The sequence below is a fragment of the Xyrauchen texanus genome, chromosome 2 (assembly GCF_025860055.1).
Source record: "Xyrauchen texanus isolate HMW12.3.18 chromosome 2, RBS_HiC_50CHRs, whole genome shotgun sequence".
Lineage (NCBI taxonomy): Eukaryota > Metazoa > Chordata > Actinopteri > Cypriniformes > Catostomidae > Xyrauchen > Xyrauchen texanus.
Genome location: NC_068277.1, coordinates 32409953 through 32429622, shown reverse-complemented (window position 1 = coordinate 32429622; position 19670 = coordinate 32409953). Strand labels below are relative to the sequence as shown.

At 41.5% G+C, this 19670-nt stretch overlaps 1 protein-coding gene across 2 annotated transcripts in view; it reads left to right on the top strand.

Annotated features, from left to right (window-relative positions):
* LOC127617156 (mothers against decapentaplegic homolog 3-like) overlaps positions 1-19670 on the top strand; it is a 52360-nt gene that overhangs the window by 19319 nt on the left and 13371 nt on the right. For both annotated transcript variants that reach the window (XM_052089073.1, XM_052089082.1), the window contains exons 2-3: positions 13814-14007; positions 15283-15417. In XM_052089073.1, coding sequence (XP_051945033.1) covers positions 13814-14007; positions 15283-15417 — 329 coding nt within the window. The remainder of the gene's footprint in view (positions 1-13813; positions 14008-15282; positions 15418-19670) is intronic.

Sequence of the window (19670 nt, the reverse complement as noted above, 5' to 3'; positions counted from 1 at the left end):
AGCAGTTCTCTCCCAGCTAATTCTGTGAATTATACAGGTGACCTTTTTAACTAGGTACAATAAGAAAATATAAATGTTACTAATTATATATTAAATGGGGTTAGTTTTAATAGTTAATAGTTTATCATCATTTTGGTCACATTTTAGCCTTTTAAGAAAAAAATCAATATTTTTAATTAATAAATATAATATTATATTGTATACATTATATTTTGTTAAATTTGTATTGTTTAATTGCATAACTTGTACTGCATTTCTGTTAACTGCATCTTTAAAAAAAAAAAAGAGTATATCAACGAGAGAGACTCTAATGGCTTTATCTCATTTGTGCTATGCATGATTAGAATTAAATGTTTTTTGTTGTTGTTTATGATCAACAACTGACTGTAATGAGCAGAAAGGGTTTTAAAAGAGACATTATTCAATGACAAATGGGTTGCGTGTATCTCTTCTTTGGACACACGTTAAACGGCACAACTTTAATCTCAACACACAGTGAAAGGATCTCCCTGCTGAATACTCCACAACTATACTACACAATTCTTTCACTGGTGAGTGAAATCTATACATTTACCAGCCAGTAGTCAAATATTTCCGTTTTTAGTCGCATAGTGCAAAATTTGCTTGCAAATGCAAGTGATTTCCTCCCATTGTAGTGGAGGGTTGCGTGTAGAGAAAAAGATTGAACTTGAGATGTAATAATCGATGATCGCAATGCATCAGGAAAGCTATATTTTTACCCACCCCTACCAGATATATGATATGTTTTGGATTTACAACCACAATTGAAAGAGGCCCAAATAGCCTGCCAACAAATTTGACCTTGTGAATGTTTTTGTTGTTTACACAAATGCAACATGATCCAATTTGTACCAGATTTTATTGGTTGACATTGAGTACGTTTACATGCATAATCAAGCTCCAGCGGGTTTATAGTCGAGCTATACGTTTAATCTGTCTGTCCAGGTATACATGACACAATGTAATATTTCAAGGAAGTATGACAAATATGCCAGGTTAAATACACCTCTGTCTTTTGGGGCATGGATCCACTATGCATACAATGTATACTGCACATGCTGGATGAAGCCGAGCTAAAATCGCATTATGTAGGTCTGTTAGTCTGACTTTACAAAAATTGGACTGGTACAATTTCAGTCAAATTTGTATTCTACATAACAGGGTCCAAAATTAATGTTGTACCATGCCTGCCAATAGTGAATTTACTGGCTATAATTTTTGTACCTGTTCAGGAAAGTGTATTTTGCATTATTTCCTTAAAAATATTGCCCCAAAAGGTATTTGGAGGATTGAAAATGTATCAATGAGCATTATATAACAAAATATTAAACCAAGTATCATTATAATATTTCACAAAAATACATTTGTTTTAAATGACAATTGACAAGTGTCCAAATATTGTTTTTAAATTCCCCATAGCAGGTATTACGTTACATGCTCCAGCATCAAATACTAAAATTTTTTCAGGAGACCATGTGCATCTTTGTGATTTGATTGCTCCCCTCTTATAATGTCAGATAAAAAAAACAGCAAGGATCAGACTATAGTTTTTACATAGCAATTTATTGCACTATTTTGCATTTCCTATAAAAGTTACTGCAACTCTTTCATTTTCCATCTCACCAACCCCAGGTTTACACTTCTTTGGCATTCGGCAAGTGTGAATTTTAGACCCTGCTTCACCTGTCTGATGGCTGTAGTATTTCTGCTGGTATGGTTTAGTCGTCCATATTCTGCTCCCCTGCTGAGAACGGGCCCCTGTAACCACATCCAGCCTGCCAGTCACCTGCACATGAGACCCCTGCAGGGCTCTGTTTACTTAAGGAAGGGCTTAATGACTTTAGCAGAGAGAGGAAAACACCAAAACCTTTAAAAAAGAATACAGATTAAATTTGATATTTTGCCTACTCTCACATTATGAAATAAAGTTTGTATGCTAATATAAGCCTTGAGTACAGGCTTATATTAGCAAATGTACAGGTTTCCATAAGAGTTGGGTTTCCTTCAGACAAAAATCAATATTTTATGAAGTATTTTTACAATTAGATTTAATACTTTTATCAGCTGTCAGCTGTTATACTAGTAACAGTGTTATAACCAGCTGGTCCACTGTTGCTGCATGTGCAGACATACAAAAAATATATCTTTCCAAGCAACTTTAATGATCAGGTATGTATCTTTCATCATACAGCACAGTGTTGTATGGTATTAAGCCTGTTGTACTGCTGCGTGCCGTCTGGCTTTTAGCTGGGGGAAGGGGGCATAGCAGTGGTCTTAAAGTGTTTTTAAAGGGGGACTGTGGGGGCTGGGTTGGTGTATACGTATGTTCCTCAGACAGTCTGGTCTGACTTCATAGTTGCTTTTGTCCTCTCCTTTGCTCACTCAGCATCAAATTTGCATGAAACAGAGTTCACTGAGTTCAATTTCAATTTTAGACTCACTTAAAAAGTTTAAACAGATACACAAAACACACTGAAGTTTAAAGTTACTTTGCAAAAATGTTTGTCTTGCTGTGTTAATCAAATACATAATTCTGGATCTTGTACTTTATAATAGGCAAATAAAAAAACAAAACAAAAAAAGCTGTCGTTCAGCTTGGTCTGTCCATTTACAATTTGTGTTTTAACAAACCTTTGTTGAATAAAGAAATGGATTGAACAATCCTGAACAATAGGCCTGATGCTGGATTCCTTTTCACAAGTAGTCAAGTTTAGTGTGGTATGATTATGTTCTGTGGCAGGGTGTGTAAATGTCATGGTCAAGTCAAGGATGCCTGGGCTAGTTTAGAAATCACATATAGTGCAGCACATGACGTCTGTGTTTTTACCATCCAGTTTAGATCTGCCCAGCATGGGCAGCCTGTGTCAGACCTCTCTCTTCCTCCATACCCCCACTCTTTCTCGTCCTCACCCCTCCATGCTTAAATCTCACCCCTCTCTCTACTTAAGTGACAGCCGGCATGCGGATGGGGGGGTTGCTATACCCACCCTTCAGGGTGTGTGTGTGTCTATGTGCGTGTGTTTTTGTGTTAATGTTGGTTGGATCTGCCTCATTGCTGACCTAAATTGCCCTCTTCAGCTCAATCAATAGTTATTCAGAGCTTCCTTTTCACATGAGCACTGCCCACATGCCAGTAAACACAGACGCTCTACATTGAGCGGTGGAATGCAGGGGAATGTAATGGAACAGTGAAGAGCTTACAGTGGATACAATATTTACAGACTAATGCATCCAATGAATGCCAGACCCCAAGGACTGAGCTCATCACAAACTTTGCCATTTCACATTGATCTTGATTTGGGGTGTAACAGTTTAAATTTCTTATGGTTCGGTTTATATCACGATTTTAGGGTCACAGTTTTGCGTTCAGAATTTTTCTTTATTTTTATATAATAGTTTAATCATGGTAAAACCATAGTAACCACAAAATCAACATGGTTACTCTCATGGTTACAATGTATAGTAAAATCATGATATGAAAACTGCAGTATTACTGTTATTAAACCATCGTTAATTGCATCAAAACCATGAATTCTGCTCAGATGGCTACTGGTTCATGGTTACAAAATTACAATAGTAAAACCATGGTTCCCCGTCTGTCGCTCTCTTCGACGTTGTGTCGGAGAAGTGACACTAGGGGTCTCTCTTGAGCACCGAATATACCTCTGATCTATGAAAAAAGGCCAATGAGAAGTTGGCAGCCAGTATTTGCATACCCCGCCCCCGGACATATGGGTATAAAGGTGAGGAAATACAGCTCTCAGCCCACACGTCGAGCGCTCCGCAGGAGGCAGACGCCACCCGTCTCATGGACCCCCTCGAGGACCCGGAAGGCTCCCAGGCGCTCCTGAGACGGACGACCCAGAGCCCAAGACATTAGCTCCGGAGATGGTAAGACCACTCTGTCCCCCGGTGGAGGGCCGGGAGGAGAATCTTTCTTTGAATACTTTTCATTTGCAGCTCCCCTTAACCGGGGCAGCGGTACCCAAATTCTCAATAAAAGAGCTATTTCCTTTGTCTCTGGGTCATCTGGCCCGCAAATGCCATTCTCACGGCCAGATCTCAACAATCCCGGCACGATGGACGCGGTCCCAGATCCGACTTCAGCCCCACGACTGTTCCCCGGCCGGCCGGTTCTGACGAGTCCAGAGGACGCCATTACAAGACCTCCTCTTCAGTCACTAGCCTGCCCCCTGCCGGGTGTGCGGAGCAAGGTAAGTGCTTCGAGTCTTTTCTCAGCACCAGAGCCTCGGGACACGTTTTCGCCTCCCGACGGCGTACTACCTGCTCTGCCCCGCTGCGAAGCCCCACCGGGTACGTCAAAAATACTCGTCCCTTTGGTGCCCCTAGCACGGAGATTGGATGTGTGGCTCTCACTTCCCAAACCATCTCGCTGGCTGGCCCGGACCATCCGACTCGGTTACGCCAATTCAGTTTGCCAGGCCCCCGAACCCCTTCGCGGGCGTCCGCTTTACTGCAGTGCACGGCCAACATGTCAAACTCCTGCGTGCGGATATCGCTACTCTTCTACTCAAAGACACTAGAGCCTGTCCCTCCAACTGAAATGAAGAAGGGTTTCTACAGCCCTTAATTCATTGTACCCAAGAAAGGCGGCGGCTTACAACCGATCTTGGACCTGCGAGTTTTTAATCGAGCGCTGCTCAAACTCCCGTTCAAAATGCTCACGCACAAGTGTATCTTGACATGCGTCCAGCACCTAGATTGGTTTGCAGTGGTAAACCTGAAGGACGCATACTTCCACGTCTCAATTCTGCCGTGACACCAACCCTTCCTATGGTTCGCGTTCGACGGCCAGGCGTTGCAGTACAAAGTCCTCCCCTTCAGCATGTCTCTGTCCCCTCACGTCTTCACGAAAGTCACAGAGGCAGCTCTTGCCCCACTCTGAGAAGCCGGCATCCACATACTCAATTACCTTGACTACTGGCTCATACTGGCCCACTCCCAAGAGACAAGGTGCTCAGGCACCTCAGCCGCTTGGGGCTTCAGGTCAACCAAGAAAAGAGCAAGCTCACCCTGGTTCAGAGCATCTCCTTTCTCGGCATGGAGTTAGACTCAGTCTCAATGTCCGCACGTCTCACCAACGAGCGTGCACAGTCGGTGCTGAGATGCCTCGCCAAAATCAGGCCGGGCACAACGGTCCCTCTAAAACTCTTCCAGAGGCTCCTGGGGCATATATCATCCTCCACCGCAACCACGCCGCTGGGGTTGATGCATATGAGACCGCTTCAGCACTGGCTTCAGACTCGAGTCCCAAGACGAGCATGGTGCCGCGGCACGCACCGTGTGACAATCACCCCCGCCTGCATAAAAAACACTAAAACCCTGGACAGACCTCTGCTTTCTACGGGAAGGTGTGCCCCTGCAGCAGGTGTCCCGACGCATCCTGGTCACTAACGATGCCTCCAGATTGGGTTGGGGCGCCTTTGGAGAGGGGCCCCGCTGCGCTGGCATATCAATTGCCTAGAGTTGTTGACTGTTTTCTTTGCCCTGCGGATGTTTCTCCCGTTAATTCGAGACAAACATGTCCTTATCAGGTCAGACAGCACCACTGCGGTAGCGTACATAAATCGCCAAGGCGGCTTCAACTCCAACCACGTCACGACTCACCCGTCGTCTCCTCCTTTGGAGGAGCTGCTATCGCGGCTCACCACAACGCAGTAGATGGCAAGTCCTTTGGTAAGGCGCCCGGAGGTTAAATCCCTCCCGACCAAGCCTGTTCCCCTCCTGGGATCTCTCGGTAGTCCTTGCGGGCCTCCAGAGACCTCCCTTCGAGCCGCTAGAATCAGTTGGACTCAGGGCCCTCTCTTTCAAGACTGCCCTGCTGATCGCGTTCGCTTCCATCAAGAGGGTCGGGGACCTGCAAGCATTCTCTGTCAGCGACACTTGCCTGGAGTTTGGTCCGGTAGACACTCATGTGATCCTAAGACATGCCCAATGTTCCTACCACGCCCTTCAGAGACCAAGTAGTGAACCTGCAAGCGCTGCCCCGGGAGGTGGCAGACCCAGCCCCTTCGATGCTGTGTCCGGAACGTGCCTTGCGTACCTATCTGGACCGCACACAGAGCTTTAGAAATTCTGAGCAGCTCTTTGTATGTTTGGGGGACAGCGGAAATGAAACGCTGTCTCCAAACAGAGGCTTTCCCACTGGGTAGTAGACGCCATTTCAGTGGCCTATCACACCCAGGCAGTGTCTGAGCTCACTCAACGAGGAGCGTTGCGTCCTCATGGGCACTGGCCAGGGGTACCTCCCTAGCATACATTTGTAGAGCAGCGGGTTGGGCAACACCCAACACATTTAGGAGATATTACAGTCTCAGGGTCGAGTCAGTTTAATCCCGTGTTTTCTCATGTCCGAGCCAGTAGAACTCGGTAACACGCTGATGGGCTGGCTGGGTTAATCACTTGCATATAGCGCCCTTTCCCTCGGTTGAGGTAAAATTGTGCGTCTTTTTTTCCCAGGAGATTCCACATCTCAAATCACTGGTCGATTCCTCCCTAGCCCTCATGCGTTCAGCGGAGGAACTTGCTGACCCAATCCACTGCGGGTACTCAGTCTACTCTGTACTGGAATAGGTGCTCCGCAGGGTGAGGACTCCTACTCGGACTCCCCCTGTGTGTATTTTCCGCCATACGTTCCCCTTACGAGCGGACACGCGTTTTACTTGAGTACGTTTCGGCTGCCCCCCGGTCACCGTGTTGTAGCAACTCCCCCTCGCTGAGGCTGTATCTACCACTGCGCCACTTCCACGTGTCGCCTAAAAACACATGTGATGTATTCGCCACTTTACCTCCCCGCCGGGTAGGTGTGGTCTCCGCATGGTCTTTCCCCCTGAAAGAATAGGAAATTGGGTAAGACCCCCTTCCCTCAATGCATGTAAGTGCCCCGGCTGTCTATTGCTCTATGCAAGAAACATAGAGAGAAAAGAGGTCCGGCCAGGCTTGGCCCGTTCCCAGGTTGGCAAGCGTCGCCTTGTTCCCCTGTCTAGGGTAACCAGAAGGATTCCGACGACTTTTTTGGGGCATTGGGGAAGGGTACTTGCAGTCTGACACAGCTGGTCGTTTGGCACGTAAGAAATACCTGCCCGCTCCTGTGTCAGCAGAACACATACACGGCTCAGCGCATGGCGGATTTAAATTGGACCCCTAGTATCACTTCTCCGACACAACGTCGAAGAGAGCGACAGATGGGGAACGTCTAGTTACGGATGTAACCTCCGTTCCCTGATGGAGGGAATGAGACGTTGTGTCTTCCCGGTCACGTCGCTGAGCCGAACCGCTGTAGTGGCCAGAACCATTTCCGGCTCCTCAGAAAAATCCTGAATGAACTCTAGTATTTCCTCGCCTTTATACCCATATGTACGGGGGCGGGGTATGCAAATACTGGCTGCCAACTTCTCATTGGCCTTTTTTCATAGATCAGAGGTATATTCGGTGCTCAAGAGAGACCACTAGTGTCACTTCTCCGACACAATGTCTGTGTCCTCCACAATGGAGGTTACATCCATAACCTAGACGTTAATTTTCATCAGGTCCTTAACTAAAAAAAACTTTTCTCTAATTATTGAATCAAAATTTTTTAAATATTAATACCTGGGCTTTAATGCTACATGCATCAACATAAAGAGCAACATTCAGAATCTGTACATCACTATAAAAGGAATAACCTTGCTATAAAAATGGATACAAGTAGGGATGTTGTGATAAGATGTGGAAATCCCACATATGGCAATGAACACCCCAAGTGCTTTAGTTATAGTCATGTCTGCCAGAATTACCACTGAGTGCCTTAAAAATGGTAGAGAGTGTGTGGAGTTTCGGCTCATCTGCGGCTATTTCTTTCTCTGGTTGATATCGGCATAAATTATTAATCATGTATCGATGTATTACTATAACTGCATTTTAATGCCATTTAATCAAAGCACATTACTGATGCTTGCATGTGCGATAGATTACAGCCACGCAAGGAAAAAGGATGAACTCACGTGCGTGTTTTAAACCCTTGCTCGCGGCTAGCAATGTCAGCATACAATGCCTGCATGGTAAGTGTTTTTTGACCATCACTGTTGTAATTGACTGCAAAAAGTAAAGGTTTCCAGAAAGGAGAAATGCATGGGGCTTCTCTCTCAGTGAATCATTTTCTCCTCTTGCCATTTTCAACTAGAACTGTGATGTCATCAATTTGACCCACATGAAACACGACAGAGCTTGTTTATCTACAGAGCCATACAGGTGCATTAGCGGAGGTTGTAACTGCGCTGGTATGTTTGACTCTTTGTTTCTTTCACCAAACCTTGTGCTCCAGATGCATCATTAAACTTGAGGTGAACCGCGATGCCAATGCTTACCGAACCGTGGATGGCAAACTATACAGTTTGTTTTTTTACCGAGAAACGTTTCACCCCTAATATTGATTAAGATTACATTTTGATTTATTTAATTTTAGCTCCATCAGTTTTTGTTTGTATAGTTTCACAATCAAGCTAACTGGTGTATTCAGTTGTAACCTGTAGAGGAATCTGGATGTCAAGGGATCACAAACTAATTGATTTTCAATGAGAACTTATAAAGCTTTAATGATAGACCTACCTTGAGCTCAGAGGTTGTTCATCGATGGTATATGCTTCAGTTGAAGCCATCCATCTGCGTTATTTCAACTTCATCGTTTAAAAATCTTGTTTTTGACCCATGGCCCAGCACAGAAAGCTTCACCAATCAGAGAACCGTGGCCAACAAAACCCGCAAAATGTGCTTTAGAGCAACAGCCCACTCCCATGACGCACTGTGAATGACGTAATTGAGTTGTATCCCTTCACCCTTAAACTACTTATATATTTGTACATATCGGAATATTTTTCAATAAACGTAAAGTATATTGTTTCTATACATATTATCAGGAATATAGTTTTTTATATTCCCATAATTTTGTATTCAATGACATCATTCGCAATGCTTCATGGGATTGTAATCTGTGTGCTCATGAAAGACGGTAAGTACACAGCCTTGTACCTTTTGTCTTTTTGTCAAATTTTCAAATACTATTTAGCCTCAAAACAAAGTTTGTGATGTTTTGATTTACCTTGGAGCTGGTTGGTTTGGTTCATGGCTTACAACTCTTTTATAGATGAACTAATAAAAGTCTATGGGAAAAAGGAATGGGGAAAAATACTTCTGGAACCCTAACAGCTGAAAATGTGGGCAAGCACTGTTGTGCTCTATTGCATACTAATGACTAGAAATACTACTTGTGTTTTTCTGTGTGCTGTTAGATCTCGTGCTTGGTCGAAATTCTGTAGACCAGCACTACTCAACACGTGGCCAATCAATACCAAATGTGGATGAATTGTGAGGTGTTAATTTTCAAGAGTATTTACGCTAGTTCTCCGTATTGCTGAATCACAGAACAGTTAGAGAGGGAAACAAAATGCAAAAGTCTGTAAAAAAATACATCTTTGCATGGATGATGTTTCACTCATGTACTGTGTTCATAGAAGCAGTATATGCTCACACTGTCGCTCAAATTACTTGCATGCATGCTCTTAATTTCACTCATGACAGTGCAAGTCTGTGTCAAACCAGTTTGAATAGCTTTACAAAGATATAGGCTATGCTCATCACAAATCCTTAATATTGATTAGAGTTTGACCAACATGGATTTTTTAATGGATGATGCCTTTATGCAGAGAGCAGTTTGGCTCATGAAAAAGCCAAATAAGCCAATAATGGCTTACCGATATCACACAATATAATATAATGTTAAAAGACATGTACATAAATTGGCTAAAACATGAATTCACTTTTATTTGGCGTATTAGTCTTCCCATTTTTGTTGTTTGCACATAAAGAAATTTAAATACATTAGGAAGAGGAAATAACCATGGATGGCATGTACGCATTAGCACTCACATTTTCTCACAAAAAGACAGTCAAAATAAATGTATATGTGCACAGTCAATATGCCATTTACTTATAGCACACCGTGACGTGATGTGCTTTTACTTTGAAGTTGCTCTATCGCTCTCGTGCAGATCCAGCGAGAGCAGCAATCCATTCACCGCTTCCGGTTTACTAGGCCAGGGACACAGTTTTGATCCATACTATTATAACACGCGCTTCAGAGGAAGATATATGAGCGCTCACTGGGAAGAAAACTCTCGATTTATGGAAGTTTTGTGAATTAAATCTGTACAAACTAGATATCCGCATATTTGCAAATGATAAATAAATGGCTTGCTTAGTTAATAAAGTCTCTGCATATTAAGCTGGGATAGGAGAAATTATTGTAGTCTTGTCTGATTTTCAAATAAATTTTTGATTCACATATTCATTCACATTTATGCATTTGGCAGACGCTTTTATCCAAAGCGACTTACAGTGCACGTATTTCAGGGACAATCCCCCCGGAGCAACCTGGAGTTAAGTGCCTTGCTCAAGGACACAATGGTGGTGGCTGTGGGGATCGAACCAGCGACCTTCTGAAGACCAGTTTACCAGTCATGTGGTTTAGACCACTACACCACCACCACTTCAAATTGGTTCATGGCTAAGAATGGTTTTTATAAAGAAATCCTTATGGAAAAAATGAATGTGAAAAAAAAAAACATTTGAAACCTAGACCGCTGAAAAGGTGAGTGGACACTTTTACGCTTTTTTTTCCTTAGCAATCTGACTTATAATTTTGTCCTGTCAATTGATAAAATTGCAAAACAACAACAAAAATCCGATAGACTTACATTGAAGGAGGGACCCAAGCAATATTTAGGACCAGCTAGCAACCAGCAAGAAGAACCTAGCAACCGCATAGCAACACAAAAGCATTGTGACGATGCTTCTTTTGCACAGGCAAGCGTCACATTCATAAATGTACAAATCTAGTTTAAAGATAGTGTGGGTCTGATAAGGAAAGCTCATATATCGTGCTTTTAGTGGTGTGTAAGGGCTGAATAGGAGAGTGTTATGAATGGTATCTGTGACCTGGATTGCTCAAGGGGCTGGAGAGCTTTGCTGACCCAGTGCACACCTTCTTCACTCCTCTCTTTCTCTTGCGTCGGTGTACTGGCTTTTACGAGACCTCATCTGATCTTGAACATAAGTGTAGCATTATAGGAGACCGTTACACTGATAGACATCATAAAAAATTTTCACTTGCCTGAAAGCCTGTGAATGTTAAAGAAAAACTTGGTAGGCATTGAGAATGGGGTTTGTGTAAAAAATTATTTTGATATGATTGTGTGCTCCATTGTGTTTTTAGACTTAAAGAGTCTTCTTTGTCTGAGACTGGGCCGGTGAATAACACACTTCAAACATGAGAAGTTCACTTTGTGGTTACACTATACCAGTGTTTCCCACAGGATTTCGTGAGACTGTGGTGGGTAGACCTCAAACCCTCTAGGGGGGTCCAGGGACATGTTCACACATAATTTTTTTTACATTTTAAAGTTACATAGTGCACTTTGTGAGCGAAAGTAATAGGCTAGATCTATGAAGAACTTTGTGCTCTTGTAAACAGTTTTGTGCTCTAGAAGTAATTTAATCATAAACACATTGGTTCTATAGAAAATAATGGTGATGACATGGCGAAAAAGTCACACCCATTAAGCATGGTAAATTAGACAGAGTTTAACGCGGTTCAAAAACTGAACTGAATACTGATCTGCTGCCACTTTCTCTGCTGTCAAAATCACCTGCTGACCCTCCCTCAGACTCTGAATGTCTGTCCATCTATGAGAGTCAGCTGAGGCTGTCTCTCCCACTGTCTCTGCAGTCTCTTCTGCTACCTTTAGAAGCTGACTCTGCTACAAATAAACAAGTAATGTTAAAATTCCACTGTTACTCCAGTTTATTTCTTGACAAAAGCCTATGAATAATCGTTTGGCTATTGGCTTGCAATCTAACTATGCTAGCTATCCTAACTAGCTACCTCTGTAGCTGTTTCTTCCTCATCTGGTGGTGGATTTTGCCCTCTCTTCTTGAAATAATAAAACATGCTCATTATCTGAAAATCACGGGTAAAAACATTAAGCTTAAAACAGAAGCATTACTTCAACTTGATTAGTTAACATTACAAATAGCCTAACTTTACATGGTGATCCAACTTGCTCCTCAGATGCTGAAAATAGTTACATTGTCAGAGACGCTGGTAATAATGTTAACGTTATATAGTTAGCTAACATTAGCTAGCTGGATATAGCGTTACATATGTTTTAAATAGTTTTTCACGAGAAGCAGCTGGATATGTCAGCCAACATAAGCGAGGAGACTGACCTAATTTGGCTAACGTTAGATTAACGTTAATTATCAATGATAACTTCTGCAGTAACTTGATCTGTTTGCTGTCATACATTGATAATGATAAAATTTTGTTTGGACCAGTGGATAACTGCGGTGAATACTATAACGTTAGTTTACGTTACGTACTGACTGGGAGTGAGAGATGCTTTTTTCGAAGCAACGGCACAAAACACAACGTTAGAGATCTTTTATTTTGTTTTGAAAAGTGTCAAAATATTTTCAGTTCTGAAACTGGATTATGAAACTGTAGTGGGACAAATTAGTCAGCAGGCCACAACAGTCTAGGTAATTAATGGGAAACACTGTTATATGCTCTTGCTTGAGGCCTTAACCACATGAGAAAAAAAAATTTTTGTTGTTGTTTTTTGCCTGTAGTTTAAAAAAAAAAGAGCTCACATGTAAAGCTGGTAAACAGACCATGGGTACTGCAATTGTACTGTTCTTTCTCCCTCGCTATTTATCTCTCTCTCTCCATCTCATTATCGCTCTTTCATTTCTCTCTTCCTCTCTCCTGTCCCCATTAGCCTTGCGTATATCTGACTGGTGGGGCCTGTCAGTGTGAACCAAAGGAAGTGACTCTTTATTTATGGCTCTGCCCTGCCCAGCCTGTATGACCTTGTGTCACGAGCATAGGGTGAATTTCTTGTCCTAAATTCTGTGTTTATACTTCACATTTGATTGTGTGATGTCTTTTTCTCTCTCTCCTTGTCTCTTTTTTGCCCAAGCACTAACTCAAACACTCTCTCCATGGGGCGTCTGGATTTTACATCATTATTATTTTTTCCTCTCCCAATTTGCCTGTGAAGCGAAAGCTCTGCTATGAAAAATTAAAAGCATATTTAGCTGCCAGGAGAGCTGCCGAGGCCTCGGGCATGCCAGCCTTGTCTGGGATGGGCTCGGTGGGTGTAAAAGAGGAGAAGGGGGTTGGGGGCGTTGTAGGCAAAACAGACCTTGCTTTCCAGTTTCCACTCTCTGACAGACATGCATTAAAGAGCATTTGGGAATTGCATTATTTGGACCGCACTGCATTTGAATCTGCTGTTGCTTTTGTATGGCTACATGAGACAAAGTTGGGATGGCTGGAGAACAGCTGTTAATCATCAGTGTTAAACTAGAGCACTACACACATATTGTTTTAAAAGATCTTTTTTTGGACTTCCTCTTCCTCTTTCTGCTCCTCATTCATATCACGTGTGACATGTTACTGAAAGCACCACATGTACAGGAAATTGAGCCACTTTTACTTCATCTGCGGTCCCGGTCACACATAATACTTTAACGTTTTCCCTGTGAGGTTTTTAGCAATGAGTGTTTTATTGTAGTAATTTTGGATTTTATGCAATGTTTCTTACTATAAACCATAATAATAATATTTCCACTGTATTTCTGCATTTGATTTCATCTACTGAGGAGCTACTAAAGTTGCATCTGCTACAGTGATCATGTCTGAACATAATGACTTTTTTTTGTCTTTCTCTCTCAGATCACTAGATGGACGGTTGCAGGTATCTCATAGGAAAGGACTTCCTCATGTGATCTACTGTCGTCTATGGCGCTGGCCTGACCTGCAGTCTCACCATGAGCTCAGAGCAGTTGAACACTGTGAGTTTGCCTTCCACATGAAAAAGGACGAGGTGTGTGTCAATCCCTACCATTACCAGCGCGTCGAGACACCAGGTAACATACAGCTGCCAAAGATTGTTTTTACGTCAAACGCTAAAATCTGTCAGTATCATTCATTTAGACCACTGTTTCCCAACCAGGGTGCCATGTGAAAAATCCTTCAAACATTTGTAAAATCCAAAAATGCATATAACACATTTTAAAGAACACACTATCAACCATTTCTTAATAGTAACAAGTAATAATAATAATAATAATAATACTGCATTCAGCAGCTCATTGGACTCTTGATGCGTGCACAGTGAGCCAAGGAAGCGCGTTGCTATACCACGCCTCTGCAAGCGAGTGACTCGAATAAACAATTGCTCCTGTTTATGATCAACAAAGCTGTATGAATTGTAAGTGTGCGACTCTGGGGCGATCTACTTTTGCCTCTTCACATCGTTGTGCTCGCTCATATTACAGCACCTTTGACAACAAAGGCAGAAATAGCTAAAAGGTTTTTTGTAATGCTCCCTGAACTTTTGCCTGGTTGCCCACTAAAGCTAAGCATGGTTGAGCCTGGTCAGTACATGGATGGGAGAGCTCCTGGGGAAAACTAAGGTTGCTGCTGGAAGTGGTATTAGGGAGGCCAGCAGGGGGTGCTCACCCTGTGGTCTGTGTGAGTCCTAATGCCCCAGTATTGTGATGGGGACACTACACTGTACTAAATTTGTTTTTAAGTTTATCTTCATATGTATCTTCTCATATTACCTTTGTGAAATATTATCCAACATTTCTATATAAATTTAAATGTTTGCAATCTTCATTTGTCTTGTTGGTACCGGAGAAACGCAGTAATTTGTTTCCCAGTGTCTCCATCCAAAAGGGTGGCGGGAGCGTGTTTGATGATGTAATCGAATACTGTCTATATGGGCATGGTGACCGTGTGACATGAGCAGTGTATTCAGAGCAGAGTATGTTTATGTACAGTATGTCATATTGCAGTATGTATCATCGAGTGTGGAAAATGGTTGTGTCCAGTGGGGAGGAACAAAATATACGCCTTCTGGATTATAAAGTGCAAGTGGGCATGTGATTTCTTGAGTGGCATGGTGGTTCTAATAATAAACACATAAGAAGTCCTTAAAATATGGGGAAGACATAATTTATAATGATGTTGTATTTAAACATTCAATGTATACAGCATCAATATCAATATAAGACAATTATATGCAGTGTGTTGTTCTGGTTATGGTTCAAAACGTGAGTGTTTGGTGTAATAGGTAATTTTCTGTCTCACTCTTTCTCTCTCTCTCTCTCTCTCTCTCTCTCTCTCTCTCTCTGCAGTTCTTCCCCCAGTGCTGGTGCCTCGTCACACTGAAATCCCCAGCGAGTTTCCTCCTTTGGATGACTACAGTCACTCCATCCCAGAAAACACAATTTTCCCAGCAGGCATCGAGCCCCAGAGCAACTACATACCAGGTAGAAGCCAAATATACACTAATACAAGACAATTCATTTTAGAGTTTTATATAAATGCCAAGCAGCCTAGAACCCCTTGTGAAACATGAGAAATGCCAAACGAATCTCATCAGGGCTGCCACAAAGGTGCATGATCCCAAGTGTCGGTGTTTCTACATTTTTGTAAATGTTTTCCAGGCCTAATAGAACAAGTTTAGTCTGTATCTGTAGTCTACCTGCTCTGGTAGGCTGTGGGTGGATCTCTCTGGTGGCAGGATATGGACAGTGAGAGCAGCAGTCTAGTCCACTGGCCTCAATTCAGCCAGAGCGCTACACAGCATGAGAGAGAACAAATCACTGCTGGACATGAAACAGAGAGTACACTGAAAACAGTTAGACAAACAGACACTGTCTTATACATATACAGGGGTGGGCAATATGACCTAAATTCTATATCACGTTATGAGTCATTTTATTTAATTGTAACTGTATATATCACAGTATAGTGAGACTAAATAGTTTTTTCTAAAAAAAAATAATTTACATATTAAAACCATGTGGTAGGGGTGGGCGATATAAGCAAAAATGTGTTCTGTAAATATTTGGTTGATATATGACGATATAGCCTACGCATTTTGATGCAAAGTGATTCAAAATCTTTTGAATAAATAATAAAAGTTCCTATTTGATATCAATTGGTCTTTAAAGTAGCCTAATGGTAGACCTGTCATTTAGAGTTTGACCGATAGTGGGTTTTGCCAATACCGATAAATAAGATGGCAAAACAGGCTGATAGCTGATTAATCTCTGATTAATCTTTTATCAAATCTGTGAGTTTATAAAAATCAATTATATGAATGAAAAATTTTCACTTATTGTAAAATATTTTGCTTTAATAATTTATAATTAATATGCCCCCATGCGGATTAGTCTGTAACTATATGATTTGATATTGTGCTTTCCCTGACCATACTTCAATAAAGTACTCCCACACTGAGACCATCTTCAAAGCATTTGCCATCTGAAATTAACTAAAATATTAAAATATTTCAGGTCAAATGTGTTTGTTGTTCAGCAGTAACATAAAACATTCCCTTACAAATAGTTACTGGATGCTTAATCACTACTGACAATATTTTTTATTTATTGTCATATGAAAGATAAGAATGATTTACAAGGAACGAAGCAAGAAAAGTGATTTATATTTCAGATTTATATATTTTACTGTGTTCTTATGCTTCTTTTGCACATAACTATATCATAAGCTTGGACTGAAGTTTATTTTGTCAGAACAGAAAAGTTTTGAAAACGTTATCATCAAAATAATATAAAATGGTAAATGCGCTATTCCTGTGTGTGTGCATTCTCGCAATGTACTGTGCTCGCGCTTTGTCTTCTGAATCAAGTGGTCGGCTGAGCAAAAGTAAAAACTCAGACAGCATTTTCACACATGGTTGACATTAATGCAAATTTATGAATTCCTACTGATGATTAACTTATTTATGTGCTTAGCAACAAAACGTATTCAAAGCGCTCAGGTTTGTAACCTGACTGTATCAAATTGAATGCCCTTAACCTCCCGAAGATAAAAACGAGATCTGCACATTCGTAAGTAAAAAAATTTGTTTTATTAAAAATGGCAAAATAAGACAAAAGTTAAGTAGTTTCAATCCTTCACTTTGTAACATTGTTACTGTTACAAGGAGGGAGGTCACAGGAATAGGATCTAAGTGCAGCTTAAAAGTATAAATAAAATAAACAAAGTACAGATGAACGGGGTAAACACAGGAACAAAAGAAACATCCAATATGGGAAAACACAGGAACAAAGGAAACATTCACAAAGGGGACTGGTCGTACACAGGGGTCAAAACACATACAACAACTGACAAGGACTAAGCAAACAACAGGGCATTAAATACACACTGAATAGTGAGGGAATGGAACACAGGTGAGAACAATGGGGAACAGCTGGAAGTGATCAGAGCAGGGGATTGTGGGAAGTGTAGTCCATGGGGAATATATCCAGCAGGGCTGGACTGGGAAGAGAAATCGGCCTGGGATTTTACATGGGAACTGGCCCAAAAGGGGGGGTTGGGTGTCCTTTTCTGCATATCACAGCTCCGTTTTGTGGTCCGTTCTGCATAACACGGTGGCTCATTTTTTCTTATCGCAGCCGCACCACCGGCCCGCTCATTTCTCTCACTGGCCAGTCCGCCCATCGGCTCCAAAGTGCGACGGCCCACCGGGAAAATGCCTATGCAGTTCTCCAGTGCAAATATTTTTTATTAACAAAAGAATAATCAAACCACCTACTATAAAATTTTGGTTGTCTTAAATTATTATACCATGACTATTTGTAATAATAACATGTACTATATACATACCTCGGCTTTACTCGGTCAATGTTTTAAATTTGCTTCCAAAGTGTCCATCTCTCTGCATAGCCTAGTCATGTCGCATAACAAACTCCAGAGGAATCAGTGATTGTTTTTTATTTAACCCCTAGAGGGCGGTAATATACTGTAGAAACTATGAGTTAAAACTGTAGAACCCTCCAGCGCTGGCCACGAAGGAATAAAACAAACGCCAAAAAAATCGGAAAGTAGATTTTTAGTGCTGATAGTTAAAAAAACACAACTATCGCTGATTAATCAGTAAAACCAATATTGGTTGACCTCTACTACCAAATTAATTGCAGTGAAACAACTTTATCAATAAATAATTAATTATTAAAAATATTTTATCTGTTTTATATACTCTGCATCGTTTTTTTAATCCAAGCAAAAAATTAGGCTTCTCTCTAGTTGAACATAAGCGTTTGCTTTGATTCTGAAATAAACCTCTTAATCATGCATTTGTTTAGGACAGTGGTCACCAATTATATGACCCAGGCCCGGGTCTGGACCCCGGATTGGTTCCATCCGGACCACGAGCCATCATGACAGTGGTTGCCCAATTTCAACATTACTAAACTTTAAGTGAGCAGTGCGACAAAACAACAGAACTGTGTATACCGCAAGCGCTCCGGAGCATAGATAGCACTGATCTTTTAGCATTGTATCCTCACTGAACACACTTAATTTACTCCCACTCCGTACGCATTGCCTCTGCACAGGTCCGCATTAATGTGACTAGACATGAGGTGCTGAATAGTAGAGCTGTAGACGTGGTTATTTTATGACAGGAGACCGTATGCGAGACATACATTGAGCAGCAATATAGATGGATACAGTCATCTTTCATGAAAACACAGCAGAAAACGAGAATTCATCGTCATGTGACTCAGACGGTTCTGCTGGTTATATGTAAGTTTAATAATAGCAATGTAGATACATGTCATCAGACATTAGATAGCCTTCTAGGCTGTGCCTGGGGATCTATAGGTTTCCATAGAAACACATTTCTGTATTTTGACACCTCATTTGAGGGGAAAATTGTGAGTGGCAGTCTAAGCATTGTTTTGTATGTGAACGGATCGAATGGAATAAACATCAACCATTATGTTTGCTCCTCATAAGCACCTTTTTATTAGAAATGTGCAACAATAGGTAGGCATACGTTAAAAGATAACAAGTTTCTGAACATATTTTAGTTTAGCCTGGACTACCTGTAACTGCAGGCATTTTCCCCTCATCTTGCAATCACTTGTGCAGATGATTATAGGCAGACACGGGATGGGGATGCATTTCATCATGTCATTGCACTTCAACTTGAAGCACTTTTATAACTGTCGCCAATCATGTTCTTAAAGGAACGAACAGCAACCAGGTTAGATGTCTAAACATACAAAGATATTCTGATCATGTTGGAAATCACTAACTAGTGCCAGCGGGTGCTTTTTGTAAATGATTATGCATAGCATTAGAATTTCTATTATTTTTGAAGGACACTTTGCATATATTGGAGGTTCCTGTAGCATCTGTCATCTTTATCAATGTACATTTAAGCCACTTCGCACTTTCAGTGTAAAGCCATCGGCCACCACTCCCACTGACAAGTTTCCGAAGCTTAGGATGGCAGGGGAAGATGAATTAATATTCATGAGTGAATAACTGGACAATTCAGTAATATTCACAAGAAAAACCCTACCTGAATGTTCAGAGAAGCTGTGACCCAACCCCTAAACCAAACCCTTACACATCAGGTAGAGCTTTCCTCATTCATATGAATGAGACTTCCCTTACCTCCCTACTTTTCAGAAATCCGCCATCCACTGAATATCCTACAGAGACGTTTTGTAAATCACTTGAAAAGCAATTAGTCTCCTTCAGA